This window comes from Crotalus tigris, unplaced genomic scaffold (assembly GCF_016545835.1).
Source record: "Crotalus tigris isolate CLP2741 ecotype Arizona unplaced genomic scaffold, ASM1654583v1 scf7180000024387.2241675, whole genome shotgun sequence".
Classification (NCBI taxonomy): domain Eukaryota; kingdom Metazoa; phylum Chordata; class Lepidosauria; order Squamata; family Viperidae; genus Crotalus; species Crotalus tigris.
Genome location: NW_024100557.1, coordinates 2,066,514 through 2,091,725, shown reverse-complemented (window position 1 = coordinate 2,091,725; position 25,212 = coordinate 2,066,514). Strand labels below are relative to the sequence as shown.

Here is a 25,212-nt window from a genome sequence, read left to right as displayed (position 1 = left end):
TGTGGACACATAATGTCATACTTTACGACCATGTCTCTTAGAAACAGAATTCCTAGTCCCAATTATGATAGCTCATACCTGAGGACTACCTGAAATCAATTATTAGTACTTTCCATAAAACCATTTAGGGGCTTTTTAAAACATTCAGAACAGATTGTCTTTGTAGGTGTCTTATATAGGGAAAACAATCACAGACATATATATATATATACATATATACATATATATATATATGTGTGTGTGTGTGTTTTCTGAGGTTTTTGCGGGTGTTTGTATGTAGGTCTTTGGTTGTTCGGGTTTTCTCCCGCGTAAAATTGGAAGTGTCTTGGCGACGTTTCGACGAAGTCCCATTCGTCATCTTCAGGCTGGTGTTTTCAGCTTCGTGCTGCTCGAAGCACGAAGCTGAAAACACCAGCCTGAAGATGACGAATGGGACTTCGTCAAAACGTCGCCAAGACACTTCCAATTTTACGCGGGAGAAAACCCGAACAACCAAAGACCTATATATATATATATATATATATATATATATATACATACATACATACACATACACACACACACATACACACACACACACACACACACACACAGAACCACATAAATATTTAATAATTAATGGTGAACTATTAAATGCCATGTTTTACATCACCTTCACTTTTCTTAAATATTTCTGTAAAAAAACTACTCTGGACTGGCTAGATTAGAGCCGATCATATCATGCAAAATATCCACCTGAAAAACAAATAAATATATACGTAGGTATAAAACAAAAATATTGAAAGGCATTTAAAATAAATTAGGAAAAGTCTTATGTCTGAGAAATCTTAAAGAAAATTAGTATTTAATACTATAAATGAAAATATCCAATATTTATGGCATATATTAATATTTCTCTATTTCTGTTCTATCCAAAACCACCTTTTGATTGCCAGCAATAAGCCCAAATATAAACATTACTGTCTTATCACAAAACAATTTAGTTAAAATTTATCATAAACCACATACTTATAAGGCCACTTCAAATGTTACACAGGTATTTTAATTATACCAACATTCAGAGATAGTGCTAATACTTTTAGGCCAGACATGTCAAACACAAGGCCCGGGGGCCAGATGCGGCCCGCAAAGTGGTTCCATGTGGCCTGCAAAGCCACCCTGGAAACAGTGAGGGAACAGCCCCCACTGCCTTGGCCTTGGCCCAGGCGGCCAGCTGGGAGCCAATGTACAATTTTGTGGTGGCCATCTATGCTGAAACGCATTCAGTCTCCCTCTGACTTTGCCCTGGTACCCATCATGAACAACCTGGCTAAAGAGAGCAAGCACAGCAGCAGCAGCAGTCTTGAGGAGGAGGTAAGTGCAGCTGGGCGCCCTGTTGGGGAAGTGGGGCTGGGCTTGGTGCTACAGGTGCTCGAGGGCCAGGCTGGGCATTTGACTTCTGCTGCCCAGGGCTCCGGGCAGCCTGCACCACCATCCAGCCCCCCCATGGCCTGAGAGGAACAGTGAGGCTCCTCCAATGGACCATGCCTTGGTATTTGCCCTGGTCCCACGCCCTTCTGCCAGAGACCCTCAGATCTGTCCCACTCCTGCCCAGGTCCCCACAGGTACCCTTGACGCGAATGATGTAGAGCTGGCCACGCCCACCCAGTAGGCCATACCTACTCCCTCCACGCCCACCCAGTAGGCCGCACCCAGCCTGGCCACACCCACCCAGCCCCCCAAGGGCAACTGCAATGCTGATGTGGCCCTCAATGAAATTGAGTTTGACACCCGTTTTAGGCTATAATTCCATACATAGTGCATAAACCTTTTTTTTTCATATTCCCCATTTTGTAAACAAGGTGAAAATGATGAACTTGGATCTTCTGTTTACAATGCATCACAGCTGTCAATCCCAGGCTAAAACAACTGAATCTCATTATCTTGCAAATCACTTTCTGCCAATTGATTGACTGATTGATTTTCTTTCGAGACAATATTCCTGAACTCAAGCAACCACACTCATCATTAGATAATCCTAGTATTGGTGCTTTAATAACTTGGCTTCAATTTCTAGGCAGAAGCAAGGCCTTAAGAAAACACCTGTTCTGCAGTTTCATTCCACTGCCTTAGCATCCACAGCAAATACAGTCCTGTCTGAATGGTGATGCAGTTATAGGCCAACAAGCTCAGCAGATTCAAAATAATAAATTGCTACCAAGGAACAGGAGGTTTAGTTGCTTGCATCAGGTGCAGGCATGCTAGCTTTTCATGCAGCAAAACATACCTTCTTTCTGTCCGAGACGGTCATATTTCTCAGTGCATAAACAGTGATTAGTCCATCACTGTCCCCAATCAGAAGGCAATCTGCATTTTTAGCAAAAAGTACAGTTGTGAATTTCAAATTGCCAGTAGCAGGATTCACAATCAGGGGATCCAACCTATAAATAGCAAAAGATGTGCAGTTTGAAACTGGAGAGTTGTTTGGAATATTCTACTGCAAGGCTTTATTTACCCGTTTATTGCTTAATATAAGTTATTTATTTTTTCCTAAAAATATTTTCCATGCATTATTTTAATCATGTTACATTTTATCTACTTTTCAGACAACTGTCTTACAAAATAGCTTACTTTCCAGGAAGAGAGACATACAAGGGAAGGGGGGATGTAGAAAAAAAGATCAGTACTTCAAGGTCAGGAATATGAATAATGTGCTGGATAAATTTATTAATATGCTGGTGACGCAGTTGGTGTAGTCCAGGGGTAGGCAACCTTGGCTCTTTTATGACTCGTGGACTTCAACTCCCAGAATTCCTGAGCCAGCATGGCTCAGCTTGGAAACCTCTCCCTTTCCCCTCAGCATGGCTGGCTCAGGAATTCTGGGAGTTGAAGTCCATGAGTCATAAAAGAGCCAAGGTTGCCTACCCCTGGTGTAGTCCAATTATAGCCATGGGACAATAGAAATATAGTGTATGATATTTATTCTGTTTAGTGTTGGTCAGAAAACATTTTTAAGAAATGCTGTTACTTACGTGCTCACACTTAGATCCCAGATTTCTACCCTGGTTTCATTCACTGCTGCGAACACATAGGCAGAACTCGGAGACCACATGATATCATAAATAACATTGGTAGTGGAAGTAAAGATTAAAACTGGGCGAACTGAATCCTGGCGCCACAGCATGATAGTCCAGTCTGCAGAACAACTTAGAAACACTTCTGTGCTGAAAGGATTCCATGTGATCTTATACACAGGGCCCTTAAGGAGAAGCGAGAAAAATATAGGAATTTAAATGCAAAGTTAGTAAGATTTTGAAATAATTTTATCTGGATATATTCATGAATAGATCAAGAAAGGGTGTAGCAATATTTAGGCAAAAGCATACTGCTCTTCTTGAAGCTTAAAAATATTTTAGAAGATAATTGAATTCTGAACAATAATATGCTGAATGACACACTTTTAACCAGCTTAACTATACTGATTACAATCCAGAGGAAATGCTGAATAAAGACATAATTGAATTCTTTTATATTCTGAGTCCTCATGATACTCTGCAACTTCCAGAAGGCTTTGCAAAGGAAGCAGATTAACTCTTGGTTCAGTTGCTGCAGAGAGAGTTTTCTAGTGCTCCCTTGGAAGTGGTGGACTGACCAATTTTTCCTTAATGGGAACATCCATTCTGTCCCTCCTTGTAGTTCTAAGATTTACATAAACTTCCTTGAACCCAATGTAGCCTAAACAAGCCTACAGACAGGTACCAAGAAAAAGAAGGAGAGACAATAGTTCCTTCCCACCACTGGAGGAGGGCGGGAGGGCAACAGTCCCTAAGCTCTTCAAAACTGGAGCACTGTAAACAGAAAACAACAGCTTTGCTCTGGCTTCAGGTAAACTGATGCAGAGTCGGAAAAAAAGTAGAGCCAAACTTCCCAAACTAGCCCACAGCATGAGTCTTGAAGTCTGGATTGGCTTGTGAACTGCTGTAAAGACCTCAAATTGAGATATTTTAACAGAGAAAGAGAGGGGGAGTTAAAAAAAAAAAAGCAGTGTGGTTTATTTGATCAGGTTTGTTTAATTTTTCTTACCTTGTGTCCTCTGTAGGTCTCCAAGTACTGCTCATTATAAGAACAAGAACATTTATGAATATAACCTTCTTCAGTTCCTGCCATGTAGATGTTAGTATCCTGAAACAAAACCAAATTACTATGGGCCCTTTTCTTTTATTCAACTTGGATGCCTTTGCGGGAAGGTTGTTTTTCTCCTTTCCAGATAACATTTGAAATTATTAAATTCTAATACAGAGGAATTTTCTAATGTATAAATCAATGAGCTGACCAACAGCATAATCAAATGTTTTACGAGAACAATATAGAACAACCAACCATATTTACAAAGGCAAAAAGGGTGGATGTCAGAAGATAGCAGGGGGTGGGGAGGGACACATCAACATTTCCAGCATTCTTCTGGACATCAGGGCAGCGTAACAAAATTGCACAATGAGCAACTTTCCACTTTGAATGCCAACAGCTTAATCTCCTCTGATTTTGGGTACCACATTTGAAAACTGCTAATGAATACTAATGAAATATTCCCTTTTAGCCTCAGACTTAGTCATGCATGCCTTACTTAATTTCTCTCCCCAGAAAGAGATCCTCTTCTTTCATGAAATACTATTTTTTCACATACTGTATGTGTTATATTCCATGATGTATAAAGAGAGTCGTATGTCTCCCAGTTTTCACTTCTTGAGAAGTTACCATATGTAAAGGGGGAAAAAAAATCCTGCATGAAAATATACCTAGTTTAGGTATATGGATGAGTTTAAATTCCTGCTTTCTTTATTTTATTTCTTCTCCTGAAATATGTTGAGCAGAATGTGGTGGTGACTAAAGGAGACACTGCATTCAATTTTCCAAAAGGATGACTACCCAAGATTTCTGGACTTTCCATCTGATATTAGGTAATAAATAGCCAAAGGTATTACCGCATTGGATAGAGCAGTAGTGGTGAGCCTATGGCACGGGTGCCAGAGGCGGCACTCAGAGCGCCATTGCCCCAGTCGTAGGCCTTCAGCTGGGTTTTATAAAACCTTTTCACTTTAGGCCTCCGCCTCCGTGTGCAAAAAAAAAAAAAAAAAAAGGTTCAATCAGTGAATTTCAACTTCTTGCGAGGAAAAAATATCTTGCAAAGTTGGAATTGATTGATTGAATTCTTTAGTCCTACCCAGTCTGCCATTACCACCACAGCCATGCTCACCCAGTGGGCCATGCCCACTCAATGGGCCACACCCAGCCACTGGGCCACACCCACCGGGCACCTGACAATGCATAAGTGGGTTTTGGGTTGCAGTTTGGGCACTCGGTCTCTAAAAGGTTTGCCATCACAAAGCTCTGCCATCTTTGAAAAGATGCCCATTTCTCTGCTTAGTTTGGAGATCTAAAAAGCTGTGCCACACTGCTCGTTCCAAACAGTTGATAGGAACGAGCCATTCCTATCAGGTGGTTCACTATTAAGGGCAATGTTTTTGCTCTGACTTACATGAATACTGATGAAATATTTCAGACCAGAGAGTATGAATTAAGATGTTATAATCAATTAAATACCTTTGGATGAAAATCAAAACATAGTCCTGGAGCCTGTCGAGATATAAGCGCTTCACTTTTTCTTTCTGTTCCTGCTTTTTTCCTTTCAGCTGTGGTTCGCTTTAGCTTCATTAGGTCTGTAATTTCAACAATTGCAAATATCAGGCCTGATTATGAGGGCTGTTCAGACTCTTTCTCATATACAGGATTATTTGTCCGGAATATAGGGGAAATGTCTTTTTAAAACCACCTGCAAAAAATGATCGTGCCTCAGATGAACACAAAGAAGAGTTTAAGCTCCCCACCTACTATGGCACTCCAGTACAAAATCTCAAATTATGAGCACAATCTCATGCTTATACAATCATGGGGGGGGGGAAGCAGTCATGCAATGCAACTGCTCTCTACGTATTTTAAGTAATACACAGTTCTAAAATACTACAATATCCCTCCAGCATCCAGTCCCAACCTAACAAAATTATCCAACAATTTTCCCAACTTGATGTGATCTGAATGGGTTGGATTATGACTCTTCAAATTTTGAAGGGTCTCAGTCTAACATTTCTGGAAAGCACAGGTTGGGAAGACTGATCAGTACATATGTGGAAGCAGATTTCTGAATAGATGCATTTAGCAGTTTTGTGATTAAAAAACATGCAAGAAGCAAGAATGATAATATTAACATATTAATTCTTTTTAGATACCCAGATCTTGTCACTCAGTTATCAAGAAGAGAAGTGATAATGTAGATTCAGTGACATTAATGTCAGCTATTCTCCATGTGCTCAGCCTGATCAAATCTTTTATGTGAATAAAAACACTTTATTTTTAATTTCAGTTTTTATTTCACCAGCCTGCCTATAGCAAAAAGCTAAAGGTAAATGAAAGAATAATGCAGTACTTTATTTCATCTTTGCTAATGATATTCCTGAGGATATTTTTGCATAAATGTGAAAAAAGTTCACATAGACATAAAGATCTGTAATTACAGATCTATTTTTAAAAAAATCCATTAATAAATCACAAAAAAAATCAACACAAACCACAGTCTTAAAATGCAGCCCTCGAATTATTTCAGATATTTGTGTAATGTGAAAATATTTACCTGTGCAGCTTAGTCCTTTCCGAACAAACCATTTAGTTATCCTGCCATCTGCTGAAATGGAGACGAGGATCTCCCCTTTGTCTTCTCCACTTGTTCCCCTGTCTTGCTCCACCCATCTCAGCTGCCAAACAGGCCCTAAATGTTTATCGTGGGATTCGCTGAAACATATTTTCATAAAAACACAAATCTTGGGTTTATACAGCAACTAAAGCACAATGGTACAAAAGAAAAATAACTGCAGGGGGGATAAGCTTACATAAGCAGACATATACAGTATGCAGCTTATGAAAATGCATATCAACTTGTGATAGTTAGCTGACACATAAGCCTAAAGTTGGAGTTCTATACACACCATCAATATGTCTCTTACTGCAAAGAAATTAAAAGAAGATAACCTCTGATGGCGAAAGTTTTTGGGGTTTAGACTAGATCCCAATATGTTTCCTTCCAAATACATTAGATCTATAATTTCAAAAATTTCCTGACATTGAAGAAAGCTTGTTTAAACAGAAGGATGAGAAACTTAAAACAGTTTAGAAATTTCCTTAAAGATTTAGCCTTAAGACACTTGAAGAGAAGCATGTTTCCTACCCACCAGCAGCACATTTTAATTAAGTAAAATATACATATTTGAAAGAAAATAAGTCATTCAAACTATTTGTTTGGAAGTGGAAGGAGAACATCTCTCTTTGTAAATAGCATCAGGTGAAATGGCAGTATCTCTCTGGAAAGTTGTTTCCTTCAAAGAAAACTGGCACAATAACACTGGATTCTTAAAACTGCTTACCATTCAGAGAAACAGGAAGGATAAAATAATATCTATCATTCCTCCAAATTTTCAAAGGAGCCACAACGGTACAGACAAGGGATTAAGTATTAAAATAAATATTACAAAATAAGGCCTTGGCACTGCTTATAAATCTGTAATTCCCCCCCCCCAAAAAAACAATTCATTATAACAATAAGAAGTTTGAGAAAGAGCTTAAAAGGCTTATGATATATACCTGTTGTCTAAAACTGAAGTTTGGTTTCGGGACTGGACATTATAAACTTCTATTGTCCCATTGAACAGTCCAACTGCTAGGAGATTTGGATTGGCTGTAGAGAAATCTAATGCAGTTACCCCATGAATGCAGTTGTAGATACGTTCTGGCCACTGAACAGATTGTAAAAATAAAAAAGTTAAATAAAAGAACATTATTTTTTTAAAATTACTTTCACATTTCTAATTAAGTATATTCCTATTTGAAATATGTGTGTGTGTGTTAAATTACTGATAGCCACTGTTCCCAAAAATCCCTTTAGGACAGGCTACAATGACAACTGTTTATTTTTTAGGCTGATTGGTATATAGCTATTAGATACAAAGCCATCACATCAATGCACAATGGTACACACATTAGTAAAAACAATATAAGCCCTAGTAATTAATTTAAATAACATTTGTTTTGCATCTTAGAAGTTTACATCCTAAAAATGTAGCTATTTTAATAATGTTAATAAACCATAATGCTTTTAAATAATTAATAAAATTAGGAAATAATTTCTAAACGATAATGGTAAGATCGTACTTCTGAGATAATATGAATTGAATAAGATAGCTTATAAAACTGTCTATCTTTCAAAAGACAGGCAGGCTGTCAACGAATCATCTGGATTTTACCAAAAGTTTTATTATGGCTTCAGATATGCATTGGTCTGAGATTATAAATACACTACCTGATTTGATACTAAGCAAGCATAAAAATATATTGCTACTAACTCATTGTTATCATTTACAATAAACATGCAACCAACTCAATTAAAATTTTAATATTTTAAATGTATGCATTACCATAGGGTTTTTCAATGACCAGCAGCATGCCAAGCCTTTCTTCTGCTCTTGAAAACGAAACTGTCCATAACCAACAGCTAAAAGATCCTAAGAGCCAAGAATGTGAATTACTACCAGCCAATGCAGCATTAAAATTGCCATGACTTTCATTGTGAGTTCAGTAAAGCAAGCCAACAAATAATAGTGCTGTCCCCACAATGAGATGTCCTCCACATCCATAGAGACTACTCATTGCATTCTTCAACCTAAAGGTATCAGGTTGGATAAGTTGTCTTATTGGCACCAAGCAGCCTTGATATTGTCAGATTTCCCACTAATGCAATCACAATTCTTCAGACCCTTCATTCCTTTTTGAACAGTTGTCTGGATTTGACAGATTTCCAGACCCAACTCTGCATTGCAGATAAGAATGAACATAACAGCTCTTTGCAGGAGGCAAAGAGATCAAAGAGAAAAATTCATTCTTCATGGTTTAAACTTTAGGCATTTCTCCCTGGCCCTTTCCATTTGAGGGACACCTGATAACCTAGTTGGTTGAGATATGATTACATGCTGCCCTTCTCTAGCGTAAGAACTGCTGCTTCCTGTTTTACCAGCCCTTATAAGTAAGACCAGCCAAACAACTCAATAATAACTCTGCTGCCTAGTGTAGGACAAAAATAATGTTACAAACACTGGCAAAAGATATAAAAAAATATTTATATTTAGATATGAATATATAGATTTATCCAAGTTATTCTGACAATGAGTGGAAAAAAATCTCAAATCTTTTTCTTGCTAATAGTATATATTAGCATACTATATAAGTATAACTAGACAAGAATAAAAATACTAATACCCCAATGGCTGCTTGACCTCCTGATACACTAAGAGCAAGATTCAGGTTCCTATTTCCAAGACTGCTGGTTTTGAAAATTGCTATTATAGTCTGTATTTTGTTTTAGTGGCATATGCTGTAGTTAGTTTTGATGATGGTGGAGAAACCTCTGCCAGTGAATAGTAGATATATTCTAATTACTGTCATAATTAAGGTCTGAAAGCTGGTTTGTAATTAGGCCAACTCTTCATAGGAAAAGGTTTATTGCCGCTGCCACCACCCAGACAAGCCATAATTAAGGGAAAATTTGATAAGTAAAAAATGATGCAGAGGGGGATTAAATTTAGGAAATATGAGAAAAAAAGAGGAAAATAAGCTAATCAGCAAGCCTGAGAAACATATATCTAGGAAGACCATAGAAGAAGTGAAGGTACAGGAAAAGAAGAGTATTAGATATTAGATAATTGAAAAAATATCGATAAATAGGGCTATGGAGAAACTCTGGAATTCAAGAGGACAAAGAAGGCAAAGCTTTATGGAAAGGTGGTAGAGAGACAGAACTAAAGAGTCAGGGCAACTGATGTCAGAAAACAATGTAAAGTAAGCAATAAATGGCAATACATTTTAAATCTCATTCAGAGCCAAAAGTCTAGCCTGAATACCAGCTGTTCCATAAGCTGAGTCAAATAGGCTTAAGGAGTCAAGATTCAAAGGCCAACTGTGATTCAAAGTATGTGGGCACCTTCTATAATAACTAAAGCAGCTTTTTTTTTCCCTGGGATTTTGCATCTGTGGCCAGAAAATTCCAAGAAGATGTCTTTGATTTAAAGAGTTGCAAACAAATACTGTCTATGTGTACTTGTGTGCCCTGAAGCACTTTTTTCCAAAACACTACAAAGCCCTTGTTAATCCATGAAGTCATTTTTTCAGCCTCAACAACTTTAGGATATGTGGACATCAACTGGCTGTGGAATTCTGGGAGTTCAGGTCTGGACAATTTGACGTTTTTGAGGTTGAGAAAGATTCTTGGCAACTATTCACTCATTCCCTTTCTTTGGCACAAGAGTTTTCAGGCTGTTCCAAACTAGTTTAGAGAAACAATTGCTGCTATTATCAAAATATCTTCAAACAACACGTCATGCTGCAATTCTCCAGTTCTGGACTAGTAGAACGGGTAATTTGCAGAATCCTTTCCTCTCTATGGTAAATTATTTCCCTAAAGTTAAAAGAAAATGGATAAACAAACATTGCATGGCATGGAAACAGAGGTTCCTAAAGCTCTTTTTATTCTGATACACTTAATGTTCCAGATTTAGATATATGCAACTAGAAAAATAGAATCAGGTTCCATATTTAGATCTATGTACCTAGAAAAGTAGAATATTTCTCTGTGCTGTATTCTTTTCAACACGGCCTTTTCATGTCCTTGAAAATGTCAAGAACGTCTATTGAATGTGATAAGGTTTAACAGGAAAGCAGATTCCTGAAAATCGTGTAGAAACCTTACACAAATGGAGCTCCTTTGCTCTGATCCTTTATACAATTTACTGAGGGTTTAAAGCTGGAAAGAAGTGGGGAAGTTCACTTCTGCCAGCCTAGTTGCATATCCCTAAACGTAATATACATCATCGGAAATTTAGTGGTCTCTTACAGGGTTTAACTTGTTCCAAGCCATGCAGCTCACATTGTTGCCTTTCGTCAAATTGCACCCATAGGACCACAAGGCTTCCATAAATGGTGGTGGTAGTTCTTCTTGTCGTTCACCAAACTCTAACAGCAAGGATGATTTCACTGATGGCTGTTGTCCCTCATCCTCTTCTTCCTCCTCCTTTTCCTCCTCCTTTACTGATACAGTATCAAATTCCGATTCACTATATTCAGATTTGACATCTGGTTCTAAGAAAAGCAGAAAAACTAGAAAATGCCAATATCATTACATTCCCCAACAGGCATTGCTTATACTCACGCAGGTCAGTGATAACCTGACCACTATCTAGATACTGATGACTGCCATGATGAAAGGTATGGGGGCACCAAAAGCTCTAATTTTCACTCTCCCTTTAAAATAAAAACAGTCAGGATTATTTTCTATCCAAATGGCAATGGGATCTGAAGCTATCTCCGTTGAAATTACAAACTAAAAGTGTAGAAACATTCACACATCTCATGACGATCTATTAAGGAAAGTACAGTAAGCATCACCAATACTTGAAAAGTGTTCAGCCCTGCTTAATCTTCCCAGTGTGGGAAAAGCTTTAACAGCAAAGCCAGTTGGATCCAAAGAGTCTTCAGCTTTTTTGGACTTGGGAACTCCTTCCTCCAATCGATCACAGGGCCTTATTTCAATGCTGCACTATATTATTGCCTTTTCCTAGATTCTAAGGCTCCAGTTTCAAAAGTGAAAGGAACATTGGCATGTGTAGCTAATCATAAATCTAAAATGAAATCAGTTCCTGGTAAAAATTAAAATTCTAAATCAGTGGTTCTCAACCTGTGGGTCGGGACCCCATTTAGGGTCGAACGACCATTTCACGGGGGTCGCCAAACAACGCAGTCCACTATTTTTTTTCCCCTTTTCCTTAGCTGTGCTACTCCCTTTTATTCTATTGGCTTTTGAAAGCCAATAGAATAGACTCTCTTGAATTGTCCAGGCTGTCTCTGCCCTGCTGAGCCCACCAAAAGTCCCATTCTGCAAATGGTGCTGCACCAGATGAGTAGTCCTCGACTTACGACCGGTTGAGTAGTCCTCAAATTACGACCAGTTGGGGGTCGCGGCATTAAAAAGATTGAGAACCACTGTTCTAAATTAATGAAGAAAAAGAATATTTTCTCCTTTAGAGCTCATTATTCATTCCCCTCTTCCTCCTCTTCCTCCTTCTCCCTCCCTCCTTCCGCTTCCCCTTTCAAAATGACACTGAACTTTCCATATGTTGGTTATATCTGAAACAGCCACCTGCCTGCCTTTTGAGATGCCTTAGATTGCAATTCCCAACACTCACAAGACAGCTACAGACCCACACATCTAAAGAGAAATCATTAGGGTTTATTCGTTTATATACAGTATTTTCTCAACTGTTCGAGTATAGGTTCCAAGCACAAATGCATTATATAAATGCAGTAAAGTGTGCCACAGACACTTAAGGGGCAGGGCTTGCTGCCAAGATCGTACTCTTCTATGCAATGTCTGAAATGTTCTCATTTTCTCCTTTAAAAAATAAAAGAGGTTCCCAACGCCCACAGATTACCTGTCACAGTATCTACCATGTTCATATCTCTTCTGAATTAACAAGATCAGTGGTTCTCAACCTGTGGGTCGGGACCCCATTTGGGGTCGAACGACCATTTCACGGGGGTCGCCAAACAACGCAGTCCGCCATTTTTTTCCCCTTTTCCTTAGCTGTGCTACTCCCTTTTATTCTATTGGCTTTTGAAAGCCAATAGAATAGACTCTCTTGAATAGAGTCTAATTCTATTGGCTTTCAAAAGCCAATAGGAATTGTCCAGGCTGTCTCTGCCCTGCTGAGCCTGCCAAAAGTCCCATTCTGCAAACGGTGCTGCACCAGTTGAGTAGTCCTCGACTTACGACCGGTTGAGTAGTCCTTGACTTACGACCGGTTGGAGGTCGCGGCATTAAAAAGGTTGAGAACCACTGAACAAGATAAACAGTTTCATGTTTTGAAAAACAAGGACCTAGCATTAAGAAAAGCTTTTAATTATTTGTTTATTTCCAGCAGTGCCTCCAAACTGTATCTACTGTAGGTCCCAGAACTGTTCTTCAAAAAATAAGAATGGTGGTTATCTACAGATCAATAATTTGTTATAAAAGATGCCCAAATAAGAGAAAAAAATAAATATAATGGAATAAATGGAATGATAGAAAATCATTCATTCATATTTTCCTCTTTCTCTCTGAATCTACCAAACCTCAAGGCAGTTTATAATTAGCAACCACATAATTTTAATAGGAACAGAACTATAAAGTAGGGAGGAGGGAGAAAGATTTTTTTCTTTACATATCCATGAGGAAACATGTTTCTTTGGTTTTGTGTATGCAATTTTGTCTGGATTTTAGCTGGGTTTTTTTTTTTTTTTTTTTTTTGAAAAAGTTATCAGTACAGTACTATATGTCATTAAGACATGTTTTGGGAAATGTTGCCTCGATATGCTTCTGGGAGGATTACCAATTTGCCTTCTGTAAAATGTTTTTCTGGCCTCAGGGGATCATCCTATATCTTTGTTTATACTTATGGTTTTATGATGAAAGTTACTTTAGTTCCTGTTCTGTGAAATGGATTTGGACCCAAAGTATAAAAATTCACAAATCCTATGTGCCCTGACTTTTCCTCTGCCTTTTACTTACATTTCTAAAAACAATATTTAAGTGTCTTGAGTTTGCCTTCTATGGAAAATGTTCTTTGTAACTGACCACATTTATCTTGACAGCTATTTGGAGAAAGGTCAAGCACTGAGGAGCCTTGATTTAATTCTTCAACAACAAAAAGGAAATAATGAGAATGACATTGATGTCTTTTTCAGGTGTAACCCACTAACTGAAGACCTTTGTCCTAGATTGTAGGTATCATCAAAACATTCTAACAGCTCATTTGTAAACCCTGCTAACATTTTTTTTTTCAGGAAGCAAATTAGGACTTGTATAAATAAAGTTGATTCATAAGCTGTGGGTTTCAGAATTCCTTCCCTACTCTTTCCTCTAAGAATAAGATTACAGTAACATAAACTAACTTAGATATTTTTATAATAAGATAAACTATTCCTGAACTCAGGCTGATGAGTAAATACCTGATCACTTATATACCTATGAGGATAGGAAGTTGCCGATAAGCTGCAAGTTTAGGCTGGAAAATATTCTCCATTAGGACTCTTTCCATATAAAATAGATCTTGATTAAATTTATCAGATTTAAGTATAATTTCTGAGTGGTCTTCTGTTTCTTCCTGAATTCTGGAGAGAATTACACTTTCAAGATCAATAATGGAACTTGAAGTAAAGCTTTCTGAAAGAAAAAAAACACAGCAAATGTTATCTGAAGTATTAGAAGAAAGAAATGTTCAGTTTTTCATTTTGTGAACTGACTTAAAATTTTAAGGGCAGAATAAAATCTATTAATAGATAATATATTAAATGTTACAATGTGCTATTTTATTATATATTCTTCTACTTTCTAGAGAAAATTGCTCTGTGACATTTCAGTATGTTTCAATCTACAATTTAGATGCATGTATATGTGCGTGTTTTTGTGTGTCTATGGGTGTTTTGCATGCACACCTTGAAACCATTTCAATATAGCTAGAATTCTAGGCTATAAACTCTATTCCTTTACTGTTTATATATTGTTAATGTAGAAATCAGTATTAATTTAAAGTGTATTTTTCATAAATGCTGAAACACTATGCACTGGAGAGTAAAATCCATTTTAAAAATGGATTTTCATCTAGATTAACAATTAGGATTTATTTGATCCCATATCAGAAAAATGTAAGAAAAATAAAAAGAGAATTCATTACACTGTGATAACCTAAGTCAATAGCAATAATACCTCATCATTTTTAAAGATATGATCTAGTTAAAAGGGTAAAACCATCCCTGGTATACTTTTCTACATATAATCATGATATACAGGTATTATGTAAATCTTGATTTGGCTGGGAGAAGATATGGAAATCTAATATAGTGTGTAAAAGTACCTGTTTCCACAGAGCCAAGGGACATAGCTTTGTCATGCTCTTTGACTGCAGCTGATTTACCAGCCACTGTAGTTAGTGCTCCGCTAATTGTTTCTGCTGTTGCTGCTTCCAAAGCATTAAAAGAATCAAATAAATCCCAAGTAGTGGCCATTATCTCTATGTGGGGAAAAAAAGATACAATGAGTTTTGCTTTTGTTCTATATGTAAATACCACGTATTTATGTTACAAGGAAATACTACTGATATATTTTAGAAAAACAAACTGATTGAACCTCTTTAACTTGTTTAAGAAGCTAAGATAAATACAACTGGATGTTACAAAATTCTCATGTTTTCTTTGTATAGCTGCACATTCTTCCAGAGGATCATAAAGAATGTGTTTAGATAAAGTATTTCATGTCAGTTTTCTAAACAACTTCTCCACTTTAATTTTTGTATAACTGCTTCCACTCACCTCACAGGGGCAGCATTCTTGCACAAAGATACTCCATACATTTAAAGTATTTTTTTTAATAAAGTGAAAGCATCCTTGACTACCGGTGGTCTGGTTTATGGAATTTTACTGGCAACATTAAAAAAAATGGTTTGCCATTGCCTTCTACTGGGATTTTTTTCTGCCCTAATTTCCATGGCTATCCAACAACCTTGGCAGTTCCTTTAGTTTACCCAGATACGAACTAGTGCTGACTGCTTATTTCTGAGCCAAGGTCCATTTGGTTCTGCTGCCACCTACTGAGGTTTGGAAATACATACACCTATATAAAAAGAAGTCACTTATCTTCTTAGTTGAACCGACTAGAAATTTCGCTCACTTTGATTTGAAACTGAGCCATAGAGAAAGCAAAGGAGAATGTTGCTTAGGAATTGGAAAATTGGGAGCTCCAATCCTCCCATAGACATGGAAGCCCGCTATGTGTCTTTGGGTCAGTCACTTTCTCCCAGCACAATCCAGTTCACAGAGTTGTTTTTGTGGGGAAATTTAGAAGACTGTTTTGAGTTAATCAAAGTAAAAAATAGAATATAAGTCTTAATAAAAACAACATCAACAATAATGTCCCACACTAAGCAGAAACTGAAGCTAAAAAGATTATTTCACCAGGACAATAATCAGAAGCATACACCAAATCAATTATGAAGTACTTCCAGAGAAGAACGACAAAGATTTGGGAATAAACTGCACAGTCCTTAGGCTTGAATATTATTGAAAAATATTTCTCGGCTAGAAAAAAAGAGAACAAAAGCAAGGAAAGCTGTGTGTGTATGTTTGGGTGGGGGAAATCTCAAAACAGATTCTTAGCTGATTACAGGAAATATTTTCAGGGAAAGAGTTATTTTGTCTTGATATAAAAGAGTGTCCAAATTTTTGCACCTACAATATTCACTGTTTTTCTATACTACTTATTTATTATACAGTCTATCTAACATTCAGTTCAAATCATTCTTAACCATCTACATAGCATTGGATGTATATAAAAATACACATACAAGTAGTCCTCAGGTTACAACTACTTGTTCAGTGACCATTCAAAGTTACAACAGGGGGACTTATGACCTGTCCTCAGAGTTCCAGCTGCCGCACATCCCCACAATCATGTGATCACCATTTGTGATCTTGATAGTTTTCCACAAGCAAAGTCAATAGGGAAGTCGGCAGGGAAGGTCGCAAGTCATTCCTGTAAGCCACTCCAATCACTTTTTCTCCCAAGGATCCCCGCATGGAGTATGAGATTCCAGGGTCTTGTACTCCATAAATCCCCTGCCTGCACTTTGTAGCACCTGCCCCCAGGCCCCATTAGTTGACCCACAGCCCCTGCTGACCTGCTTTGGCTCAGAAGTGCCTGCCTGCGGCATCCCTACCTCTCATTCACTGACCTGCTTGTTTAGGATTCCAGTCATGTGTGGTCCTCTCCTAACCATCAGATCTTTGGGTTATGACAGCAACCGGGACTACTGGGATTGTGATTGCTAAGTAATGCAGTCACGTAATGATGTTGTTTTATGACCCACATTGCTTAACAACAAAAATTCTGGTACCAATTATAGTTAGCCTATATTTTCACCCTAATCAACTTGATTCTAATGTCACCGTATGATTTTATAGATAGATACATTAAAAAACTAAAGGGGCATCAACTCTTACTCCCTGCTCAGTGTGAAATCATTGTGTAAACATTTGATTTATTCTTTCTTTTTACCTCCATATCCCTTAAATTCTGTTGAGTAACCAATCTTTAATTCAATATTCAAGTGTTCTATAATTCAAGTCTATCCTCTTTATTATATACTTTTTAAAAAATCAATATAAAGAGGAAAATTTTTTCATACTTATCTGTAGAATGCGGAACCGTGCAAACACAACTTTAAAAAATGTATATGTGTAGGTGTAAATTTTTATACTAGTTGATACTATCGCATAAGAAATCTTTAGAGGCAATATTATTTCTGCCAAAAGAAAAGAAAAGAAATCACATAAACCCCAAACAATTTTCTTGTTTACATATTTGCATAGGAAACTAAAAAAAAAAAATTATTCTGGTATTGCTTCCAAAGTTGAAACTGTAGATTGTTCTGTACAATGTCAATGATCTATAAAAAAAAATCCCCACTAATTTACCTTTGTCAGCCATTACAATTTTGTCACATTGTACTTCCTTTGCCTTTGGTGCGCCATTCAGTGTTTGCATCATTCTATTGGCATATTGATCATTGCCAATTCTGTTTTTACAGAGTTCCATATAAGCAATATTCCTTTTCCTTTGGAAAACAAAAAGATATGCATTCAAAGTACTTTATGCAAATATTTCAACTTCGATCAGATATCATTTTCCTTTGCAGATATCTTTTTAGAAATAATATGTCCATAAATATTGTACATGGAAATTAGTTCTTAAATGATACTACATCAGATGTGGAATTCTGAAGTTGAAAATCCTTAGCTAGGAGTAAGTAACTCTGTTGGATTTGCTTTTAAGCAGATATAGAATTGCACTGTGAAATGTTCTGGAATTCTTTTGAAGATGTTCTGAAGGAATTATGATTGGGTATCCTAACATTTAATGACGTTTTCCTTTTGACGTAGCTGTTGAAATTGTAGAAAGGAGTTCACAATCGTAATTCAAAACATCTGAAGGGCAATAATTGGGAAATACTGTCCTAAAACATAATATGAAATAACTTGTAAGCTACCCTAGAATACATATAATAGTAAACTACAGTTTGGTGCTACGCACATTCTTTTTTTCCTGGGAAGTCATGACATGATGGAAACTTTCACTTATGGTTTAAATTGCTCAGATTAAATCTCTAAATTAACTGTGGTTTATGAGAATAATCCAGCTTCATATAAGACAGTCTTCAAAACTTAAAATCTACATGAACTCTTCTAGTTCTATGACTCTATGTTTATTTAGTCAGCAGGAATTGAGTTAAACTCAAGGGATATTTGACTTGACTTTTGCAATTTCACCAGATTTAAATATAAAGCTAAAGTGTAATCAGTTAAACAGGAGATTATCTTTTTCAAGTACCTGTACAAGAGGAAACAAGAAATAGGAATGCACAAGACAAAAGCTACTTTAGATAATGCTAAACTATAACTCAGTAAAATACTTTGTTGCTAGGAAACACAGTAGAAGACAACATGTAGCTCTCAAATTTTGTTCCACAATTCCCACAATATCTCAACACTGATTGTGCTGTCTAGAGCTGTTGAGAATTGCAGTTTACTAACCTAGAGTGAACATATACTGTATTGTTCTTCCTTGATATTGCAGAAACAAAATATGTTTTGTTATATTTGTAACACAAGCCATCATAGGAACAAATTCTGAAGTTATAAGTCATATTTCATTGCAAAGTTGCTAATGAGAAGCAAGGTTGTGTAATAACCATTACACTGTGCTTACCTGACATCTTCGGCTTCTTCAGATTCTGCAGATATCATAGCAGTTGGCATGTTAAATAACCAAATTGTTTCTGTCTCAGTCAGGAATATATCCACAGTCTTTTCTAACTCGTGCTTTGTCGGCTGTTCTAACATCTCTTCTCTTCTAACCTGGACATCTATCACGAGAGAGAATGAATTCATACTTTGCATTTAGAAAAGAATATATATAGGTCATAGGCGGGTTATTGGAACAATGAACATAAACATTTTTTTCTTTTATATGAATAGGCTTTTCTTCTAAGGTGTAGAGACTTCACAGGTTTATAGACATGCTAGAGAGGGTGAATACCTAAAAGCAATATACAGTATGCTCCTCTGCTCTTCATGTTGCTTCAGGAACATTTGGTAAAAGAAGGCTGTGAAGTAGTAAGTATAATTCTATTAATAATAAACTGTGGTAAGGGCAAGTAATATTAAAACTAGCCAAGGCATGATATCTAGCAGTTTTTAAAGAACAAGTTACCAGGGAGACATACAAATGAGATGCAGTTCAGTAGCACCCATAGCATAGAGCTAGGATCAGAGAATGTGCAGTATTGGTCAGTTTAGGTTAATCACCAAGAGTTACTTGTTATTTACTGCTATTGATACCTTTGATTTTATTAAACATCAAAACATTTTGTACTATATTTTATTATATTATTATTATTACAATCATTGTTAGATATTTCTCCCATCCTTTTATATATTTTGCATGTCATACTGTACTGCAAACTGACATGAGTCTGATACAGATCAGCAGCTTATATTTATGGTGCAGAAGAAGAAGGAAAAAACAATTATTCAAATATTTGTTTTTATGTAGATTTTTACCTGCAAAACTAGAAATGGTGTCTCGTCTAAATCCAGGCTCTACAATCTCTTCTGCCATTGATTCAGTAGAAGCAGTTGATTTTGTAACACTGCCGCTCCCATAAGTTCTGTAGTTTCAATAGAACATTTTATAAGTAATGGAAATGAAATAGCAAATAGCCAGAGAAGGAATATTACATACCAACTAAAACATAGCCACAGAACTATCGATAGCTTAGTAGTTTTCAGCTGCTCTTAACATTATCTACTGGAGGATGAAACATTTACCTCTAATATATTTACATGATTCTGTTATAGAAAAGGCAAATACATAAGAATTGAGGAGACATCGATTTGAAAATAGCACTATTCTTCACAAAATAGTTCACAAAATATTTCTAGTTAGTTCAGATACTTATGATTTCTGATTAAGTTATATTTTCAAAATAGCTAAATGCCTGTCCCAAGAGCAAGAGGAATGATACATAAAAAAGAATACATTAAAGCTCCAATTCATGTCTTCTTCCCACCATAATATACATGAGAAATTCCATCAGTTTATGTTTATGATTATGTCAACTATGCCTTGACAGATACAAACCAGAACTTATAAACTATTTCTCATTTTAATGATTGTACTTTTTTTTAAAAAAAAGAATGGTCTTCAATTATACCAGAGAAAGCTCGCTTACTTTAAGTAATGTAGTTTAAGAATTAGCCACTATTTGAGCTTCAGGAATAATTAAATGTGAAGTTAATCTACAGCAGATGGAGAAACTTTCAGTATCTTGTCAGAGGAGGAAATGATGATACCTTTAGTTTTTTGCATCTGCTTCTCATCAACTTTGCTGATAGGCTCAAGCTTTCTAATATTTTAATAAAAATATATTTTTCTGGGGGGGTTTTTTGTTGATTCAGTTAACATCTATTATTTGTGAAACTTAATAACAAGTAGCAAATCCTTTGTTACAATATAGTATTTTACCCTTGCTTTTTGACTTAATTCTTGAACCTTTAGCTACTATTGTTAGGCAATCTTCAGATATTATTGTTGTTTCTTTGGCACATTATAAAAATTTAAATTATTGTAAATTTTATATTTTATCTCTCTGCCTAATTTTATACAGATAATACATGTTTTGGAAAGTATTCTGGTTATAAGATCAATTGGGATAAATCATGTGATGAACAATAGTATTCAAGAACTTTATGTACATGTTACATTAGAGAAAATTAGTATGAGTTTTGCCAAAGTGGTTTTATGGGTTGTCATATCATACCTGGAAAATGGACCTGCTAAACTAATACTAGCTACAGAAGTTTGTTGCATTGATAAAGAAGACAAGAAATCAGGTTGAGTCACCCCAGCAAAATCATGTACTGATAAAATTTTGCTTTGTCTGTGTGCGACATTCAATTCTGGACGATAAAGTGGACGAGGTGTCACATCTTTTCCCTGATCATCAAAAACCTGTAGATGTAATAAAATAACAGAAGTACAGTAAAAGTGCTCTAATCTTCCCTCAGCCCATGTAGAAACCAATAGACTGGCAATTGTTAACACTAAGAAGATAATATGATATGGCTTACTTCAAGACTACAGCTTTGAATTGATATTCTGTGCATTTAGATTAGAAAAAAGGAAAATAAGGCATATATTGATTGTAATAGCACATGCTTCCAGATTTCAAATTATAGCATTATTTTCACAGGATCACTTCATTACAGATGAACATAAAACTTCTTTTTTTCTGATTTTTAAGAAATAACCAGACTTTTTGCTCAGGTTTTAAGCAAATATTTTAAGAGGAGAGCTTTTTTAAAAATTGGCTTTGATTGATTGGATAGGCTGTTAATGTGAAGTCTTATTTATTCTAGAATTGTCTCCTTGTAATCCAAATTGTTCTGATGGCATTTTGTAAAACAATTTTCTAAGTCGTGATAAATAAGCAAAGAAATAGTCAGATACATAATTGTATAAAGGCATAACTGTGAATGAAAGAAAATGCCTGAATAATATTTTATTTTAACAATATTTAAAATAATGGTTTTGCCTATTAATTTGATTAAAAAGATTCAGATCTTTTCTTTAAAGAGTGGATGTTTCCTATTAGCTGAGATATGCTGCTTTTCTTTATTAAATCTTCCTGGGTACTTTTAAGAGTACCTTAAAATATTAAGGAACAGATTGCATTAAAGTAGCATGGACAATTCATGGAAACTATATAACATTATGGCTGAAAAATTCATAAAGTACATTAAGATTTTTATTCCGTTTTAAGACTTTTAGGTAATTGTTTTATTTATAAAACGAATAATTTTTTCAGCCAATGCATGAAAAAAGGGAGCCACTGAAAAGCCCCGGATTCTGCACTCCACTTTCTTATTGAAGTGAACATTTGCAAACATATGAAGTACATCAAGTTGAAAGATTCTTCCATCTAACTTACTGATAGCTACTGGCCACATATTTTGTTTTTAACCCAGCTATTTCCTATCAATTGTATACAATCCTTTTAAATGGATATTCCCTGAACCTAGAAACATTTGTATGCAAATCATCTTAATACCAGACTATATATTTGTTTATATAACATTATCAATGTGCAAGAAACTTTATAAAATACAAGATCAGGAGGACTTACACATTAACAATATGGAATAGCTGGAGGATAACAGAAGAAGAAAAGGAAAATGGATTTCAGAAGAAAAGGGAAGAAAGTTTAACTATTTTACTTCCAAATATCTAGACTGTTTAAAAGGCTTAATGGAAATATGGGTTTTAAAAGGAGTAAGCATGATATAGATGTTTGAGCAACAGAACAAGCACCAGGAATAATAAACAAACAAAAAACAGCTGGAATGGGAAGATTAATAATTTGTAATTTCTTTTGGAGTCATGAAACCACCATTGTTTCACTGTTAATGTAATAAGGACTATTTAATATCACCTCATTAATGACTGGGTGACATTGGAAGATGCTGTAAATCACTAATTGAAAAACAACCTGTGTCACAAAGAATGGAGATTTATATGTTTGAGATGGGTGACCATATAAATTGAATAAATAAATAAAAGTTAGTACAGGATTCTAAGAATGGCATAAACTTTCATATATACTCAAAATAAACAATCAATTGCTCAGTAAAGATGGCAAGACTAACAAACTCACAAAGAAAAGGCAGAAATATCAAGCTTTTCCTTTTGACCAAGACTTTTACAAGAGACTTGTGTTCTACTAGCCAGTTATGAAGAGTAGTTTGAAGGTATAAGCCCTGCATCTTCAGCTAGATATGTGGTCAGGGAACACCTATTCATTCTGAATATATTCAAAATTTCAGAGCCAAATCCATTAAAAGTATTAAAAATTGCTGATAGCCTGGCTGGACGTCTAACTATTCTCTATATTACATAAAGAATATACTTGTGCAATTTGTTTTATGTAATACAATCCTAATTATTACATAAATTGAAGAGGACAAATGTCCCTTATGTTTAAACAGGGTGCAAGGAGGATACAGAAAATTGCAGAGCAGTCAGTTTCTAACTGGGAAGATTCTAAAACAGATTGTAAAGTAATTGTAAGCAGATAATTAAAAGCTAGATGATATTTTTTAGATGACAAACAAAATACAGACCTGGTGGAAGAAGATACAAAATACTTACAATAGTTCTCAATAGGTCTACAGTGGATATTGTGCCACATATAAACTCTCATAATTAAATGGCAGACTTATGTTTATACAGGAATGAACTTTTGATTAAAACTAAAAACATGTATTAAATCTGTAGCTTAGAAGACAACTAAGCAACAACTATTGAGTTTGATCCGGTATTTTATGGAAGATGTTCCATTGTTTCCAGCTTTGATATAAAATGAGCAGGAAATAATCTTTTAATTTTTTAGAAATAAATGTAATTCATACATTACATTTATTTCTACAATAGATTTAAATATATTTTTTTCAATCATAATTCCATTTTAAAATTGTTGCCCATTGCTTGAATGCTTACTGTTTTTTCAAATGACCTCTGGTTAATGGTTAGAAAATATAGCTCATTTCATGAGACACAAATATACAGACACATTTACTGTTATGCAGCAAAATGTTATTATTATTAGCATTATTGTTTAAAATAAATTATCATTTAATTTGATAGAGTGATACCAAAGGAAAACAACATTCATGTTTCTCACTTATAGACCTTATTCCAGAAGAATGATCTTAATTTATATGTTATCTGAAATAATAATAACAATAAGTTTCTTTGGAAAAAGAAGGCAAAAGTTATACCAATAGTAATAGGCACCTTGGTTGCAATCCTAAAACAACTACAGTATCATTTGAACATCATCAGCACTGATAAATTCATCATTAGCTAATTGCAAAAGGCAGCTTTGCTTAGAACAGCTAACATTCTGCAATGATACCTCTAATACCATCAAACATCAACATCTGCATATCCCAGGTCCTTGGAAGGATTCGGTAGGTAGATAAAAATGCCAAATCCAATCTGAACATCTGGCTGATTTGTGTGATGAATCAATACATTTCTAACATTTTTGCATCTTTAATTGGCTATCTTGGATTTAGTTAGTTAAATCTACACTGATGATTCATGTAGTGCCCGATTACCTGGACAAGAGGTTTGCTTGGTAAAGAACCCTTTTCCGTTTTTGGTTCTGAAGTGATCACAATACTCCTGCGAGCCATTGAACCAACTTTGCTGGTCTGCATAGCACTAACAAAGCTCAATTGTCTCCCAGATGCTGAAGATGATGGTAACTTCTTATATATATTTTGTTCTTTTGCAATGGTCCTGGTAACAAATAGAGGAGTATACAGAAGATTAGAAGTTACAAGATTGATTCAAATTAATTTGCCACTTAAAATTTGACACATTTACTTTAACTTATTTCTCAAAACAATATTATAATTTAAACGTTCTTAACCAAGCCAGGTGTTATTGGACTATAACTGTGAATACTTGGTGACAAATATGAAAATATAGTTAAGTACATTTTAAGGACACCAGATAAGTAAATTATGCTACAGGTCTTGACAGTAAATGGTATTTTATGGTAAAAGATGTATTTCACTAAGTTAAGATATGAGGTGCTTTGGTTGACAAGCTGGATGAATACAAATAGTGTAAGATTATATATGAATATAGCAACTGAGTTTGCTGAACAATCTACAGTTGAACAAAACATGACTTAGAACTATGTGTGAACCCAGATGATGGAAAGGTTCACACACTCAGGTTTTTCTTCAGTTTATGATCCTCAGTGGACATCCTTGTAGATGAATTGTCTCATCTGTGAAAATTGGATTCTGTATGGTGTCAGCTATTTTAAACTTTCAAATTTTTAAATTTTAACTTCCATTATTTAAAGTATCATGTTATATGAACTCCATGTTTTGAATGTTTCAAGACTGAGGTGGTTATGG

General features: G+C 35.6%; 1 protein-coding gene across 2 annotated transcripts in view; it reads right to left on the bottom strand.

The window, feature by feature from the left end:
* Nucleotides 1-25,212, bottom strand: part of DNAI4 (dynein axonemal intermediate chain 4) — a 45,286-nt gene that overhangs the window by 7,613 nt on the left and 12,461 nt on the right. For both annotated transcript variants that reach the window (XM_039329098.1, XM_039329097.1), the window contains exons 2-17: nucleotides 24,397-24,580; nucleotides 21,039-21,229; nucleotides 19,780-19,886; nucleotides 18,926-19,082; nucleotides 17,635-17,774; nucleotides 15,021-15,176; nucleotides 14,132-14,329; nucleotides 10,967-11,211; nucleotides 8,499-8,585; nucleotides 7,669-7,820; nucleotides 6,665-6,822; nucleotides 5,581-5,696; nucleotides 4,063-4,161; nucleotides 3,012-3,238; nucleotides 2,267-2,420; nucleotides 653-735 (exon numbers count right to left, since the gene is read on the bottom strand). In XM_039329098.1, coding sequence (XP_039185032.1) covers nucleotides 685-735; nucleotides 2,267-2,420; nucleotides 3,012-3,238; nucleotides 4,063-4,161; nucleotides 5,581-5,696; nucleotides 6,665-6,822; nucleotides 7,669-7,820; nucleotides 8,499-8,585; nucleotides 10,967-11,211; nucleotides 14,132-14,329; nucleotides 15,021-15,176; nucleotides 17,635-17,774; nucleotides 18,926-19,082; nucleotides 19,780-19,886; nucleotides 21,039-21,229; nucleotides 24,397-24,580 — 2,422 coding nt within the window. In that variant the 3' untranslated portion in view covers nucleotides 653-684. The remainder of the gene's footprint in view (nucleotides 1-652; nucleotides 736-2,266; nucleotides 2,421-3,011; nucleotides 3,239-4,062; nucleotides 4,162-5,580; nucleotides 5,697-6,664; nucleotides 6,823-7,668; nucleotides 7,821-8,498; nucleotides 8,586-10,966; nucleotides 11,212-14,131; nucleotides 14,330-15,020; nucleotides 15,177-17,634; nucleotides 17,775-18,925; nucleotides 19,083-19,779; nucleotides 19,887-21,038; nucleotides 21,230-24,396; nucleotides 24,581-25,212) is intronic.